General features: G+C 47.6%; 2 protein-coding genes and 1 long non-coding RNA gene across 6 annotated transcripts in view; 1 reads left to right on the top strand and 2 right to left on the bottom strand.

Moving 5' to 3' along the window:
* Positions 1-415: 415 nt before the first annotated feature.
* Positions 416-4,607, bottom strand: LOC138626978 (uncharacterized). Of its 4 annotated transcripts, none has more exons than XR_011311344.1 (3): positions 4,390-4,607; positions 2,561-2,797; positions 416-1,636 (listed from the first exon to the last, which is right to left on the bottom strand). It is a non-coding gene; the product is annotated as an uncharacterized lncRNA (long non-coding RNA). The 4 variants fall into 4 exon arrangements; XR_011311343.1 differs by having other exon boundaries at positions 416-1,469; positions 4,379-4,607; XR_011311341.1 differs by having other exon boundaries at positions 416-1,469; positions 4,390-4,606.
* ubald2 (UBA-like domain containing 2) lies at positions 3,833-9,721 on the top strand. The gene is made up of 3 exons (XM_069708996.1): positions 3,833-3,966; positions 6,061-6,114; positions 7,231-9,721. The coding sequence occupies exons 1-3, from the start codon at positions 3,847-3,849 to the stop codon at positions 7,582-7,584; spliced, it is 528 nt and encodes a 175-aa protein (XP_069565097.1). The 5' UTR covers positions 3,833-3,846; the 3' UTR covers positions 7,585-9,721.
* A 982-nt stretch (positions 9,722-10,703) lies between these two features.
* LOC138626973 (ribosome-binding protein 1-like) overlaps positions 10,704-13,549 on the bottom strand; it is a 10,745-nt gene continuing 7,899 nt past the window's right edge. Inside the window, exons 10-16 of the mRNA XM_069708992.1 lie at positions 13,233-13,351; positions 12,837-12,902; positions 12,641-12,742; positions 11,928-12,078; positions 11,551-11,662; positions 11,120-11,233; positions 10,704-10,883 (exon numbers count right to left, since the gene is read on the bottom strand). Of these exons, the coding sequence (XP_069565093.1) occupies positions 10,798-10,883; positions 11,120-11,233; positions 11,551-11,662; positions 11,928-12,078; positions 12,641-12,742; positions 12,837-12,902; positions 13,233-13,351 (750 nt within the window). The 3' untranslated portion in view covers positions 10,704-10,797. The remainder of the gene's footprint in view (positions 10,884-11,119; positions 11,234-11,550; positions 11,663-11,927; positions 12,079-12,640; positions 12,743-12,836; positions 12,903-13,232; positions 13,352-13,549) is intronic.

Here is a 13,549-nt window from a genome sequence, read left to right on the forward strand (position 1 = left end):
TCCGGTGTTCCGCTCGGCCTCAGCCTGCTCTCCGTGCACCTGCTGTCCGCCTCCAGCAGCCAGAAGAGGAGCTCCGTGCAGCGGCACCAGCGGGCTGCAGTTTAATACCTGGTGCAGGAGGTTTGTCCGGTTGCCCTGGAAACGCAACCCCCCCCTTGTAAACAGCCTCCCGCGCCTCCATTGGCCTGCTGGTTTCCATAGCGCTTCATTTTTAATCACTCTTCCGAGTCAACCGTGCAGGTTCTCAAACTGAGGCCCGGGGCCGCTGCAGGGGACCTGCTGGGACTTTTGACTGGAGGATTATCAGAGTTTTATTAAACCTGAAAGATTAAAATAATTGGAGAGTAAAAGATGGAGGCGTGACTCAAAAACTGAATTCCATATTAAAAAAAACAACACACATGAAGCGTGTATGATTTTATTCACGAAACATGTCAGAATGAAGCTCCGGTTGAATTTTCAGCTTCAAGACTTTCATACATTTGATTTTAGTACAAATTCAAGGTGTTTATATTTTCTTTATTTCCATTTTATGGTATTTTATATTAAATATTCAACTTTTCGCTCAATTACATTTACTTTGACAGCTCTGGTAACTTTTAAAATGAATATTTTACATTAAAAAAAAAAGTTCATAAAATACAAAACAAACAGATGAAACCAAAGTTATTTGGCTGGAAACTGTTTTAAATGGTTTAACTTTCAAATTCAAGAACTGAAACCGGATTCTTCTTCTTCCTGTGAATTGTCTGACAACCGCAGATTTATATTTGACCTTTGACCTCTGAAACAAGTTTAGTTTTTTTTTTCCACCTGCGGTAAAATACACAGTGATGCACGAGGATCAAAGATGTCATATCATCAGGAGACATTTTATTAACTGATGACAGCAGCGTCACCTCAGTGTGTGTGTGTGTGTGTGTGTGTGTGTGTGTGTGTGTGTGTGTGTGTGTGTGTGTGTGTGTGTGTGTGTGTGTGTGTGTGTGTGTGTGTGTGTGTGTGTGTGTGTGTGAAGGAATGTACTTTTGTTCGTGCGACAGAGAGGAGGAGAAAAGCGAGACATAAAACTCACAAAGACAACTGTAAAGCAATAAAAGATTCTTCTCCTTAAGTCTGCAGCCATAAAGGAGACCAGACCACAAACAGGAAGTCATATCCTTAATGGAGAGACTCTTCAAAGTAAAAGCACAACTTAAAAAAGAAGAGTCCATTGTAAAAAAAAAAAAAAAAAACCTAGATAATTGTGATTTTTTTTTTTTTTGTGGCCTAAAAGAGAAATAATCTGTGACGGGATGTAAATAAACAAATAGTCATATTATTGTATTACCAGTGTTAAAAAGTATGAAAAATAAATTCCTGTTCATTTATTTTCTTGTTTCTGCTCTGAAGTCACTCGTCTTTGTTTGCTCCAGACGAGACACACGTCCTCCAGGTCCGAGTCTTCAGACGGCCACCCGTCGCATCTCCTCCTGCAGAGGACAAAGGTCAGAGAGGGAGCAGCCAAGCACAGTAACCTCAGCTCGCCGAGGGTCAGGGAGGAGCGAACTCGACGCAGAAGACATGCGGCTGAATTCTGGTGGACACGACCGACAGGCAGGACGCAGCACGACTGAGGGGACCGACTGCAGGACGTCCCCTGAAAGACGTCATGGAGACACAAACTGATCAAAGTGGGACTTTAAATATCCACAAAGAGACTCAAAATGAGCCCAAACACATGAAACAACTTCAAGGACTATATTGAGGCTATATTTTATTTTGTTTTATTATTCATTATATATATATATATATATATGTTAACACTTTGTAACTGCAGTGTATTATTATTGCTGTTATTAAAGCAGCCCTACAGAGGTTTTATGAGAGAAATCGTTTAAAATGTGTTGTTTTTCCAGCCTTTGCAGTTATAATGCTCTCGGTTGGCCAGATGGGGGCGCCACACACCGTTCATATATCACGTTTCATCCCCAGAGTTCACAGGCAGATGAGTAAACACATTAAAAACATGTGAACAAAACCCAACAGACGTTCACGATGCTGCTTGTACAGTGTGATTTACTTTGTTTTTTATTGCTTTTATTTCCTGACTATTTTGATAAACATTTAGTTTACCTTTAAATTCTCCAGTTTTAAACGCAGGAGTCTCACTATATTTGCCATTATGTCCGTTTTTTTTTTTTGTCTGAAAAGATTAAACAATAATCTAAAAAGTTTTTCTGTTGATTTATCTGATTAATATTTGTCGTGTTTTTCGACTCTTACTTGGACTAAAACGTCATCAGCTGCAACGCTGGATTTCATGAAAATTATTGTAAATAATACAAATAAAACAGCATTTAATTAGAAATAACGGGAAAATCCTGATTTTACTTGAACGCATCAGTAATAATAAACTCATGATAAAAGATTTTCTCTAAAGGGACTTTTTTCTGCTTTAAATGACTTAACTTTTAACACATTTTCCTTATGAAACTTTTATACTTTTCCGTTGAAATGAAACTTTAACTGCATGTTTCTGGTTCTTCATCAGCGATGAATATTCATCTCTTCTTCCTCTCACCTTCTCAGGTGCGTGTTTTTGTGAAGAAAACGATGCGTGCTGCTGATCTCAAAGTCTAGGCTGCTGTCAATCATTCACCACAGACCGCTGCAGCTTCGCCTCCTCGCCGTGTGCTCGAGTTGTGGGGCTCAAGTGACCCCGAGGCGACCCCAGAAACAGGAAGCAGGAAGCATCGTGACAACACGACGTTTGATGTTTCACTTCCCTCTGAAGAAGCTGTGGTCTGTCGGCGCCATCCTGCAGGTTATTTACAAGATAGAGGTGATTCATCATTTAGAATAATTCATAAGAAACAGGGCTTTTTTTTCTGTTCTTTAAAAATAAAACAAGTATTTAAATATCTTTGTTGAACAGCAGATTGAAGTGTTTGGACGTTACTACGACCTGACTGAAGTGAAACTGTGGTGAGAAACTGAAACTGAACAGAAAAGCACAACGAGATGCACAAACTGAACTCTGAACCACAAGAAGAAGAAGGAACAGGAGTCTCCACCCTGAACCACTGCAGCACCCCTTCACTGAGGAGAGCCTGCAGAGGGACGACCTTTGACCTCCATCAGACCTTCAACTATTTTTGTTACAGCAAGATATAGTAGAAATGTCAATATGTCAAAACAAATATGAAATCAATTGATCTGTCCTCATATATAAACATAATCAATACAGCAGATTATTTAATAATAATTCATTCAAACGTTCTTCTCTTTCAGTGGCTTCTCTTCATGAGGACTTCATTTAAAGGATGTAATATCTAAAACAAACACATGTGTGTGCGGTTCATGGAGCAGCCAGAGGAAGCAGCCAATCAGCTCTCTGAATTCACGCCAAACATCCAATCAAACGCATTACTTCAGTGTAACGGTCATGAATTATAGCGCGCGCGTGTGTAACCGTATCAGGCGACCACCGCGGCCCGGGCGGGTACCACTCGCACGGACCCTACTTTGACCCCACCCGCCGAGACTGTCTCAAGACATAAAACCGAGCGCATTGGTGAATTTAAACCCTTTCCTCCTCATAGCCAATCAGCGCCTGCTTACTACTATCTCGCCGCGGAGCTGTCCAATCGGCGGCGCGCTCCTCTTTGTTGTTGGTGACGTCATGAAAATATTGTTGTTGCTGCTCGAGGCTGCGGAGACTCGGCGCTGGGGAGCGGACAGGCAGCAGGCAGCTCCGACGGACTGCGGGGGTCGATTCAAGTCCTCTTTTATTTTTTTATTTTTATTTTTATTTTTTTTGTACTTTTTCTGGTTTCGGGGAAGCGGCGTGTCGCGCGGGAAGCAGCCATGTCGGTGAACATGGAGGAACTCCGGCATCAGGTGATGATCAACCAGTTTGTTTTGACGGCTGGCTGCGCCGCCGATCAGGCGAAGCAGCTTCTCCAGGCGGCCCACTGGCAGTTCGAGGTGAGCCGCGACTTTTCCTCGCACCGCACGTCCCCGTCCCCCCCTCCTCCCCTCTTTTATCAAATCCTCCAACTGTCACATGATCAGTCGGAAAGATATGAATTAGGTCCTCGTGCCTGTTATTTTTGACTGCTTCCGGCCGTGCCTCGGCGCCACGCGCCCCGGACGTTAGCGTTAGCTCGGCTAGCCGCTGTGAGGACGTGGTGCTCCGCCGTCTGTGTTTACATCCCCAGCAGGGCCGTAACGCCGCCTCAAATCACTCGGGCCGGGCCGCTCTTCTCCACTTTAATACCCGTGCTTTGTGAACGCGGAGCTCTTTTAACGGACGAGGCCCGATAACAACCCCCCCCCCCCCCACACACACACACACACACACACACACACCCCTCTTCCCCCCGCGTGCACCGTTCACGCGCTACTAACGCTGACTGGGCCTGTCTGTTGTCATGGTGACGGATCAGAACCGGGCCCGGGGCCCCGCTGGACTCCCCGTGCGCCTGTTGGGTGGTTTTCCAGGAGCAGATGAAGAGGTCAGACTGCCTGACACCGATCCCGGGCCGGGCCGGTTAAATATAGACTGATTAACGTTCATTATCCTTCCAGCTGTTGTCACGTACGAGCTGTCCACCTTCATCACGGTCCGGTTTCACACACCAGACATTTAAATGACAGGAAGTCATGGTGACGTTCATGTTAAACATTTATTGTGAAGGGGTGTTGCTGGTGTCATTCTGACTGACCCGCTGGTTCCTCTGAACATTCATTAACCGGTTTTAAAACAAACACTTCCTGCTGTCTTGAATCTTTTCTCCACTGAACCAGTAAAAGAAGTTCTACCTGTTTCTGAACCAAAACAAAGATGGCTGCCAGGAAAGCAGGTTAAAGATGTTTTTTTTTTACTGGTGCAGCAGGTGAAATGTTGTTTTTAACAGATGACGTCATTGAACAGGTGATGTAAACAGATCAATGATGGGAACAATCTGTAGACGGATCGATCAACATGAGGAGCTGAAGGTTTTCCACACTGATTAAACGATGGATGTTTGTGTTGATGATCAGCTGCTGCTGTTGTTGTTGTTGTTGTTTATTAATCTGTGTTTAACTGAGGCGTCATCACGTCATCAGGAAAGTCAAAAGTCACAAGCAAACTCCTCTCCTCAATATCTCTGTCCGCTGATTTAGACTCCGTCAGCTGTCTGGTGTTTACTCCATCAGAGGCTCAGCTCCGCCCCCTCACAGGTGGTGTTTACAGCAGCAGGAAACGTGAGCTGACTGAGTGACGTCACCGAGCGACATTAGCGAGCATACAAACCTGAACACTTAAAACTGAGACGGACATTCCTGCACCAAAACAGCCGCAGGAGGGTGTGTGTGTGTGTGTGTGTGTGTGTGTGTGTGTGTGACGGCGCTGCAATCATGGGAGTGTTGGAAAAGAGAAAAAAATGTAAAAAGCAGTGGTGCGTTCAGGTTCGGTCTTGTCGGTTCTGTGTCAGAGGTCGTGGAGCAACAACAGGAGAAGTCGACTCACTTCCTTGTTTGCACAAGCGGAGGCGGAGCCAAGAGCCCGTGTTTACATTTCACAACGGCTCAGTTGTTTTCCACTGATTCACAGCTGGTTTCCCCAGGGAGCGTTTGATCTGTAAACTGTTAGAAAGTCGCACAATGTTCCTCTCAGACTGCATTACATCCTCTTTAAACACAACGGTTCCCGTTTACAGAGAGAATATTTCTCTGAACAAACAGTCCAGAATGTGAAAATATCCTGTTGAACGTCACGCGGGACAAATGCTCATGTTTCAGGACCAGAGTCGTGAGACAGAAACTTTCAAAGTGGTGGTGTCAGCTCTGGTTTACCTCCCAGCCTGGAGATAATGGTTTTAACCCCGAGGTCATGTGACTGCTGGATTTTAACTGACGGTAGGGGAGGGGGGAGAGAGAGGGGGAGAGAGTTCTTCCTCTGTAGGGTCGCAGGACAAAGACACAAATGTTTTTACTTCTACACTGCAAGGTTGTTTTAATGTCCTGGTAGAATCCAGGTTTATGTCCTGGACCCTGAACGCCTCTTTTTCTCTCTCTCTCTCTTTCTGTCTGCAGACGGCCTTAAGCTCCTTCTTCCAGGAGGCCAACATCCCCTCCCACCACCAGATGGTAAGTCTGTCCCTCAGTGTCCCTCAGTGTCCCTCCAATTTAAACAGGTAGAATCTATGTTTACAGGTTAAAATGCAGCAGAATGTTATGTTGAAGTTAGTCCAGCTGTCCTTTCACACTCTGGAAAACTAGAAAAGCCTCAGGCCACCTTGCGTAACCCAGAATCTCCCCCACCCCCAGAAACCGCACGGCATTCTGGGACATGCCTGATCAGCTTCTGCAGCTGCTGTTCTGACATCAGTCTGTTTTCTGTCAGGTCACTCTGGGGGAGGGGCCTGCTGTGGAGGGGGGGGGGGGTGGAGAGAGAGAAAGAGAGAGGGGGGTGCGTTTTTTGTTTTTGTTTTGGGTGACATCACCTGGCCCAGGGGAGGTGTTCATGTGCTCTGTAGCAGGAAGTTGGAGAGAGCAGAAGGTGATGTCACCAAGAGGAAGATGGATGAAGATGTTTGTTTTCCTTTTCTGTCTGAGACTCTTTGTGTTTTAAAGTCTCCATCTTTCTGCGGTGGGTCGAGCAGCTTCTCACCGAAATGACAACTCCTGAACTTGTGATCCTTCAGAAACATGTCACGCCGGTGTTGGTGTCTCCGTTTTCACTGCACATTTAATGAAGTCAAAGAGCTGACTTTAATGAAGCTGTGTTACTATTCAGTTTGTTGTCTTTCTGTGCCCCCCCCCTATCCCCACCACCCTCCCTCTCTCTGTTTCTGGCTGCCACCTGATCCCTTGTTTGTTTGCAGCAGCTCTCCACCTTAAAAGTCACACTTTCAATCATGTTGTCACGGAGGCCACACGGTTCACATTTCACTTCACGTCCTGTTTTGTTTTTTGTTTTTTTTACCAGTGACCTCCTCCTCTCCCCCCCACCCCCGTGTCCGCCATCTTCCTGATTTTCCTGTGAAGCAGACGATAATTTTCCCTTTAGTTGTGTATCTGAGCTGCGGTGATCCGTCCGGCGATCGAGCGGCAGAACATTGATCCGAGGTTATTTTAGTAACCACTGATCCGGTCGTGCGTCGCTGCTGATCACATGTTTTGAAACTGTGAAGTCACGTGAAGATTAAACTGCCTGATGTCCTCACAGCTCTTATTTTGAAATCTCCTGTGTGCTCCCTGCAGATGTGCACTCCCAGGAACACTCCCGCCACGCCGCCGAACTTCCCCGACACCATCACCATGTTCTCCAAGCTGCGTGCGTCCGAGTCCTCCGCCGCGGCCCCCCCCCAGGGGTCCATGGCCTGCTCGCCGCCGGCCTCCTCCTCCTCGGCAGCGGCGGGCTTCGGCTCCTTCTGGGCCTCCTCTCCGCCCAGCCACCAGCCGGCCTGGCTGCCCCCGTCGTCGCCCACCGGCCCCCACATGCACCACCACCACTACCACCTCCAACTCCAACAGACTCCCATGTGGCCCCCCGTCTCTCAGCCCAGCGGCCCCCAGCAGCCCCCCGTCGTCTCCGCGCTGCAAGGACAGAGATGAGACCGAGCGGGCGGGGGTGGGGAGTGGGGGGGGGGGGCAATGAGTCTGTGCGGAGGGGTAGGGGGGTGTTCACCTGTGGAATAAGAGGAAGACCTACTGCTGTTTACTCCTCGTCTTCATCACCCGTCGGTCCGGTCCGAGCCGGACCTCTGAGGAGCCATGTGACCTGTTCAAGTGCTTTGTGATCAGTCTTATTCCAATTTTGACTCTTATTTTGTAGAAATAATGTGACAGGAAGTGAGTCGGATGAGGAGGATGAGGACGCCGAGTGTGATTGAAGCCATAAAGACGAGCAGCTGCTGTCGGTCTGAATCCAGTTTAAACTTCTCCTTCACACATAAACAACCTCAGATTTAAACTTCATCTGGACGGAAAACATTGAAACTGTTTGAGCTCAAAGAACCAAAATCTGAAAACTTTACATCCTGTTTCTGTCTTTGATGATGTCAATGATGGTTGTCTTGTGAGAGGATTTGACAGATGAAACGTGAATGATGGATCGGATGGGTTTAAATATCGTTCATGTTTTCAGACTCTTTAACAGAAGAAAGTATTTTTCATCGTTATTGAATCATTTCATAACGAAATTTGACTCTTAAATCATCAGTTTGTTTCTATAAAAGGTTTTGTGGGTGTAACATGATTCATCCAGACTTTAATTCACAAAATGAATTATTCATTTATAACCTTAATTGCTTTCAGTGCAGAGAAACACGGACTGTACGGTGTCTCCTTCACTGCAGACGGTTCTTGTGTCAGTTCTGGCGGTCATCTTTGTTTGGGTCAGATGGGTTTAAAACTGCAGCAGCAGGTTTGATGTTTTTCCGTCCGGAGTCTGTGAGGAGTTCAAAACGAAACGGTGAAACAGGAGAGGTTCAAACTGGAGGACGGAGACGGACAAGCTGGGAAGAGACCGTCTGCAATAATTAGAAATAATTTGATCGTGTGACGCTGCAGAGCTGCAAGATTTAAAGGAGCAGAAGAAGAAACGAGTCGGCTGGAGATAAAAGACGGAGGACGAAGTCACAGAGACGCTCATCAGATCTGATCTGAGGGTCTCTGCTGTGGACCCGGTTTGGACCTGGTTCGGACCCGTGAGGTCCAGACTCTTGTGATATGTGTGACGGAGACTCTGAATGTTTCCTCTGCTCAGACTCGGACTCACCAGCTGGATGGACGGTCAGATCGCTGAAACTCAGATCCACTGAACACTCAACGAGACTCTTTTTATAAAAAAATGAATAAAAATTTGTGTCACAACGTTGTTAAAGATCACCTTTGATTTGTGTCCATCACGAGAAACGATGGACGACATCAGGGACACAACAGGACTTTGTTCCTCACAGACAATCAGCTGTTCCCTGCGAGTTCCTGCACGACTGTTTGGTTCATGTACAGCTGTTTAGTTCCTTTACTTCTGATTGGTTCCTGTGTATCTGATTGGTTCCTGTACGACTGCTTAGTTCCATTACTTCTGACTGGTTTCTGTACATCTGATTGGTTCCTGTGTGTCTGGTTCTCAAATGTGTGATTGGTTCTTTTAAGTCTGTTTGGTTCCTATACGACTGTGGTTCCTTTACATCTGATTGATTCCTGTACGTGTGTTTGTTTCCTGTATGTCTGGTTCCTGGATGCCTGTGTGGTTCCTGTGTGTCTGATTGGTTCCTGCTCAACTGACCTGTCTATCTCAGTGAGGTCGTGATCTTCTGATTGGCTGATTCTTTTCTGAGTGACATCATCAGGCCAATCACAGGTTGTCTTCAGTCTTGAGCTTGTTAGCTCCGCGACATAACGACCACTCAGTTTGAACTCCTCACGAAAGGTTGGACGGTAGGCGGTGCGGAGGGCAGACATGTGACATCACAAACTTACAGGAAGGTCAGAAACACAGCTGCAGTTCCTGCTCATCACCACCGGTGTCACCAAAGAGAACAAACAGATGTCTTGAGATAGTGACTCAAAAACTGACCTCCTGTTTAAAGACCCATTTTATTTGGGACGGCGATGCACTTCCTCACGGACACTCAGAAGTTCTCTGCTCTGATCTTTTCTAGAGATTTATTTACAGTACTTTGCGTTGATTTCCTCGGTTTCGATTTGTATTTATATGTTTAATAAAACAAGTTATGATCTACTGGCTGTGCCTCCGTCTGTCTTGAACACGTTTCAGTTTTGATCGTCGAGAGAGGAAGATGGAGGAGGGGAGTGGTCACAGCTCAGGGTCAAACCGAGTCTCTCATCAGTGTGACAGAGAAACGGGTAGTGAAGAGGAAGTTGTACAAAGACTCTTAAAAACAAACCTCACGAGTCGGGGAGCCGTGTGTGAACTCGGGGTTGGCAGATTAAAGAACAGATCTGATTTCACTTCTAACTGAACTCAAGTTTGTTTTTCAGACCTTAAAAAAAACGGCCCGTTAGTTTTCCAGGACTTGTGAGGTCCTCGAAACACGCTGTTGAACAGGAAGTGAGTTGTGAGCAGGCGACCTCCCTCCTGCTCTCAGGTTTACTCACCAGCGCCCCCTCCTGCTGCTCGTAGTGACGCTCTTCCCCCCTCGTGATGCTACACGCTCCCTCGTTTCTGTCTGCCGGCTCAACACGTCGACACGTGGAGGGGTTTTGTGTCTTTAAATCCAGAGGCAGAGACGAGCGTCTTCTCTCGCAGCTTGAGGATTTAAAACACTTTCGTACGTCACAGTTCACCAGTAAACGTTGGAGAGGAGTCCTTTGGGTCGTCAGGGGGTGTATTTAACTGAAGCCTTATTAAAGTGTCATCATAATAAAACTTTAAAGGATAAATCTGGTGATAATTTGGATTTTTCTTGATGTCCACAATGTGTTTAAAGACTTTTTCAGACTTCTTTTTTTTTTTAAGGCCTCAGAAACACAAGTTACTGTTGTTTTGTGCAACATTTCCTGCGACAGCGAGCAACTGTTTAAGAAACTGCTGAGCTTTTATTAAATAATATTTCTGTCTTGCTGGATTTGTTGGGAACATACAGACTAACACCAGACTGATCCTTTAATAAACAACAAGTTCAGTTAAATGAAGTATGTCTCATTAGAAAGTGGTTTCTTTCTGACTCTCACTGATTGGAAGAATCCTCCGGAGCAACAGGAAGTGACATTTTCACTCAGGTTTATTAACTGTTATTGTTTTTTCCTCAGAGAGCTCCTTCCTGACAGACCAGAGGGTGTGGAGCTCACCGTCGCCCCCTACTTGTCGTTCTGCTCGTCCCCTGGAGGCTCCATGTTGTTCTCTGCAGCCGGAGTGACGGGGCGCAGAGGGGAGGTGCTGGAGGCTGGACACACGGGGGGAGGGGCAGGGGGGGACAGGGGGTGCAGAGACAGACACTGATCACATCAACCAATACTCATAGGAACATCATTTCACTGATTTCTCTGACGACGTGTCGCTCTTCTCTCTTAATTCGTCCTGCTCTGGCAGGGTCGCTCTCCGTTGCCATAGTAACCATACTTCCCTGGCGTTACCTCCCCCTCCCGGTTCTGAGGACGATGCCTTGCGTGAGGGACTCACCTGAGTGGCTGCTCTTGGCCTGAAGGTGAGTGGGCGTGTTGTGTCCGACCTCCGGGGAGACGACGGGTCGGAGAGACGGGGAGCAGCGGGCTTTATCTTTGGTCCTGGACGGTCCTGAGGACGATCACAGAAACATGAGGAGGGTTAACGAGGACCGACCCGCAGGGCTGCAGCTCACAACACGCGTTCGTTTTAGTCGCTTTAATGCTGACAAGACGAGGAATAAATCTGCTCTGATATTTATCTCCGATATTATGATCATACTGATGTTTTAATCTGCTGCACGTCTGTTTTTATGTGATTTGAAGACTGTGATTATTCTCCTCTGATTGTGACTGATTCATATATCGTATAAAGTGCTGCAGGAATCAACAGACAGAAGTTCCCTGCGTATTTACGGTGTGATGAGGCGGCGTCTGATGAACGTTTACCGTCTTTGGTTGAGATCGTTGGGAGTTTAGTTTCTGAGGTTCTGACAGACGGGACGTTCAGGCGACCTTTGTAAATTTGACCGTCCAGACCAACGATGTCCACCTCCTCCGACTGACCGACACACACACACACACACACACACACACACACACACACACACACACACACACACACACACACACACACACACACACACACACACACACACACACACACACACACACACACACACACACACACACACACACACACACACACACACACACACACAGATACATGAACGTGGAAGGATGAAACAGAAGCAAGAAGAGAAAACCTTCATCCTGAACCCCCCCCCCCCTCCCCCTCCACCTGGATGTGTGTTGTCTGTCCGCACCTGAACCCCCCCCTCCACCTCCACCTGGATGTGCTGCTTCACGTACTGCAGGCCGCTGCGCCGCTGGCCGGGTAATGTGTAGGTGTGACTCCCCCCGCAGCTCCTCCACCCAGCCGAGTAAGAGCAGTCCGTCAGCTCAGAGAGACGTTCGCTGACGGAGACAAAGACCAGGAAGTGAGGGGAAAGGACAGAGGACGTCTGTCTGGTTTAAAGTCAGACGAGGAGGCTTTTAAACTAAAGACAACTGACAGCTCATCAATCTGCTGAGGAAAATAAACTAAACGTTTCACTGCTTTGTTTCCATTTTAAAGGTCCATGCGTGTATTTCTGATGATGTTGTTGCTTTTGTCCTCGCTGACTCACGGCTGTCTTGCTGCTGCATTCAGGCTCCCTCTGTCCAGGCTGCCGGCCCTCTCAATCTGTCTCCTCTCTAAGCTCTCTGTCTGGCTCCATGGCGCCCCATGGCTTCTCTGAAGCTCCTCCCTCCTCTGAAGCTCCTCCCTCCTCTGAAGCTCCTCCCTCCTCTGAAGCTCCTCCCTCCTCTGAGGCTCCTCCCTCCTCTGAAGCTCCTCCCTCCTCCTGTCAGCCACCTTAAAGTGGCAGCGGTTGGTCCCTGGCCTCAGGCTGACACAGCAACACCAGCTCACAGCACACAGCAGACACTGGGGGGGGACTCACCGGGACCCGCAGGTCTACAGAGGACGGGTACTCACCTCCTGTAGTGCTGGCGGAACTGCTCCAGGGCGTAGACGGTGAACGGCCTGATGGACTTGTGGGCGGGGAAGGCGGGAGTGGAGGGCAGCGTCAGCGTTTGTCTTTAAGTCCCCACAGAGAGACAAGAGGATTAGAGGACAGACACGAAGCCTCATGTCCTCCACGTACAACCATCCTGCTCGTGTGCTGACTCACGGTCCGGGGATCTGCTTCACCACGGGCCGGTCACAGGAGAGGCAGTGGAACCTGTCCACCAGCTGTCTGCGGGGGGGGAGGGGGGGACAGAGACAGACATCACCGTCCTCACCAGACTCTACAGGACGCATGCCGAGATCCGATCTGCTCAGACCACATCAAAAGGAGGTCTGGCACTCGTGTGTCCTTCTTTTATCTGCGAGAACCTGAATGTGTCCCAGACCACTGAAGTTATCCTCTGAATAATCAGCAGAAATAATCTAGGATAAAAAAAAACGGTCCTGTGTGATTGTGACGAGCATCTGAATTAGACAGAAAGTATAGGTCAAACACTTCTCTAAAGAGAAACCTCGGACCTGTCCCGTCTCTACTCGAGTGTCGCGTGATGTCACTCACTTCTTGAGCCCCGCGCCGTCATCATGGTCTGGCGCCTGCTGGGCCTTCAGCTTCTTACGGATGCTCTTCCAGCGGTCCTCCAGCTGCTTCTTCATAGAGTCCAGCTCGATCCGGTTCAGCTGCGGTGAGATCAGATCACACGACCCCCAACACGTCAGGAAAACAACGGCTCTGGTGAGACAAGTTTATTTCTCCTTTCTTTTCAGATGTTTCTTCTGCTCAGCTGTAAACTACAGGATGTTTTTCTGCTCTGAATTATTGAAGAAATGGAAAACGTGTTAGTTGCCAGTTTGTTTTGAAATTGAACTGATGCAGCA

This window comes from Brachyistius frenatus, unplaced genomic scaffold, assembly GCF_029030835.1.
Source record: "Brachyistius frenatus isolate BFR_SWC_R1_liver_20210118 unplaced genomic scaffold, ASM2903083v1 Contig_80, whole genome shotgun sequence".
Classification (NCBI taxonomy): Eukaryota; Metazoa; Chordata; class Actinopteri; family Embiotocidae; genus Brachyistius; species Brachyistius frenatus.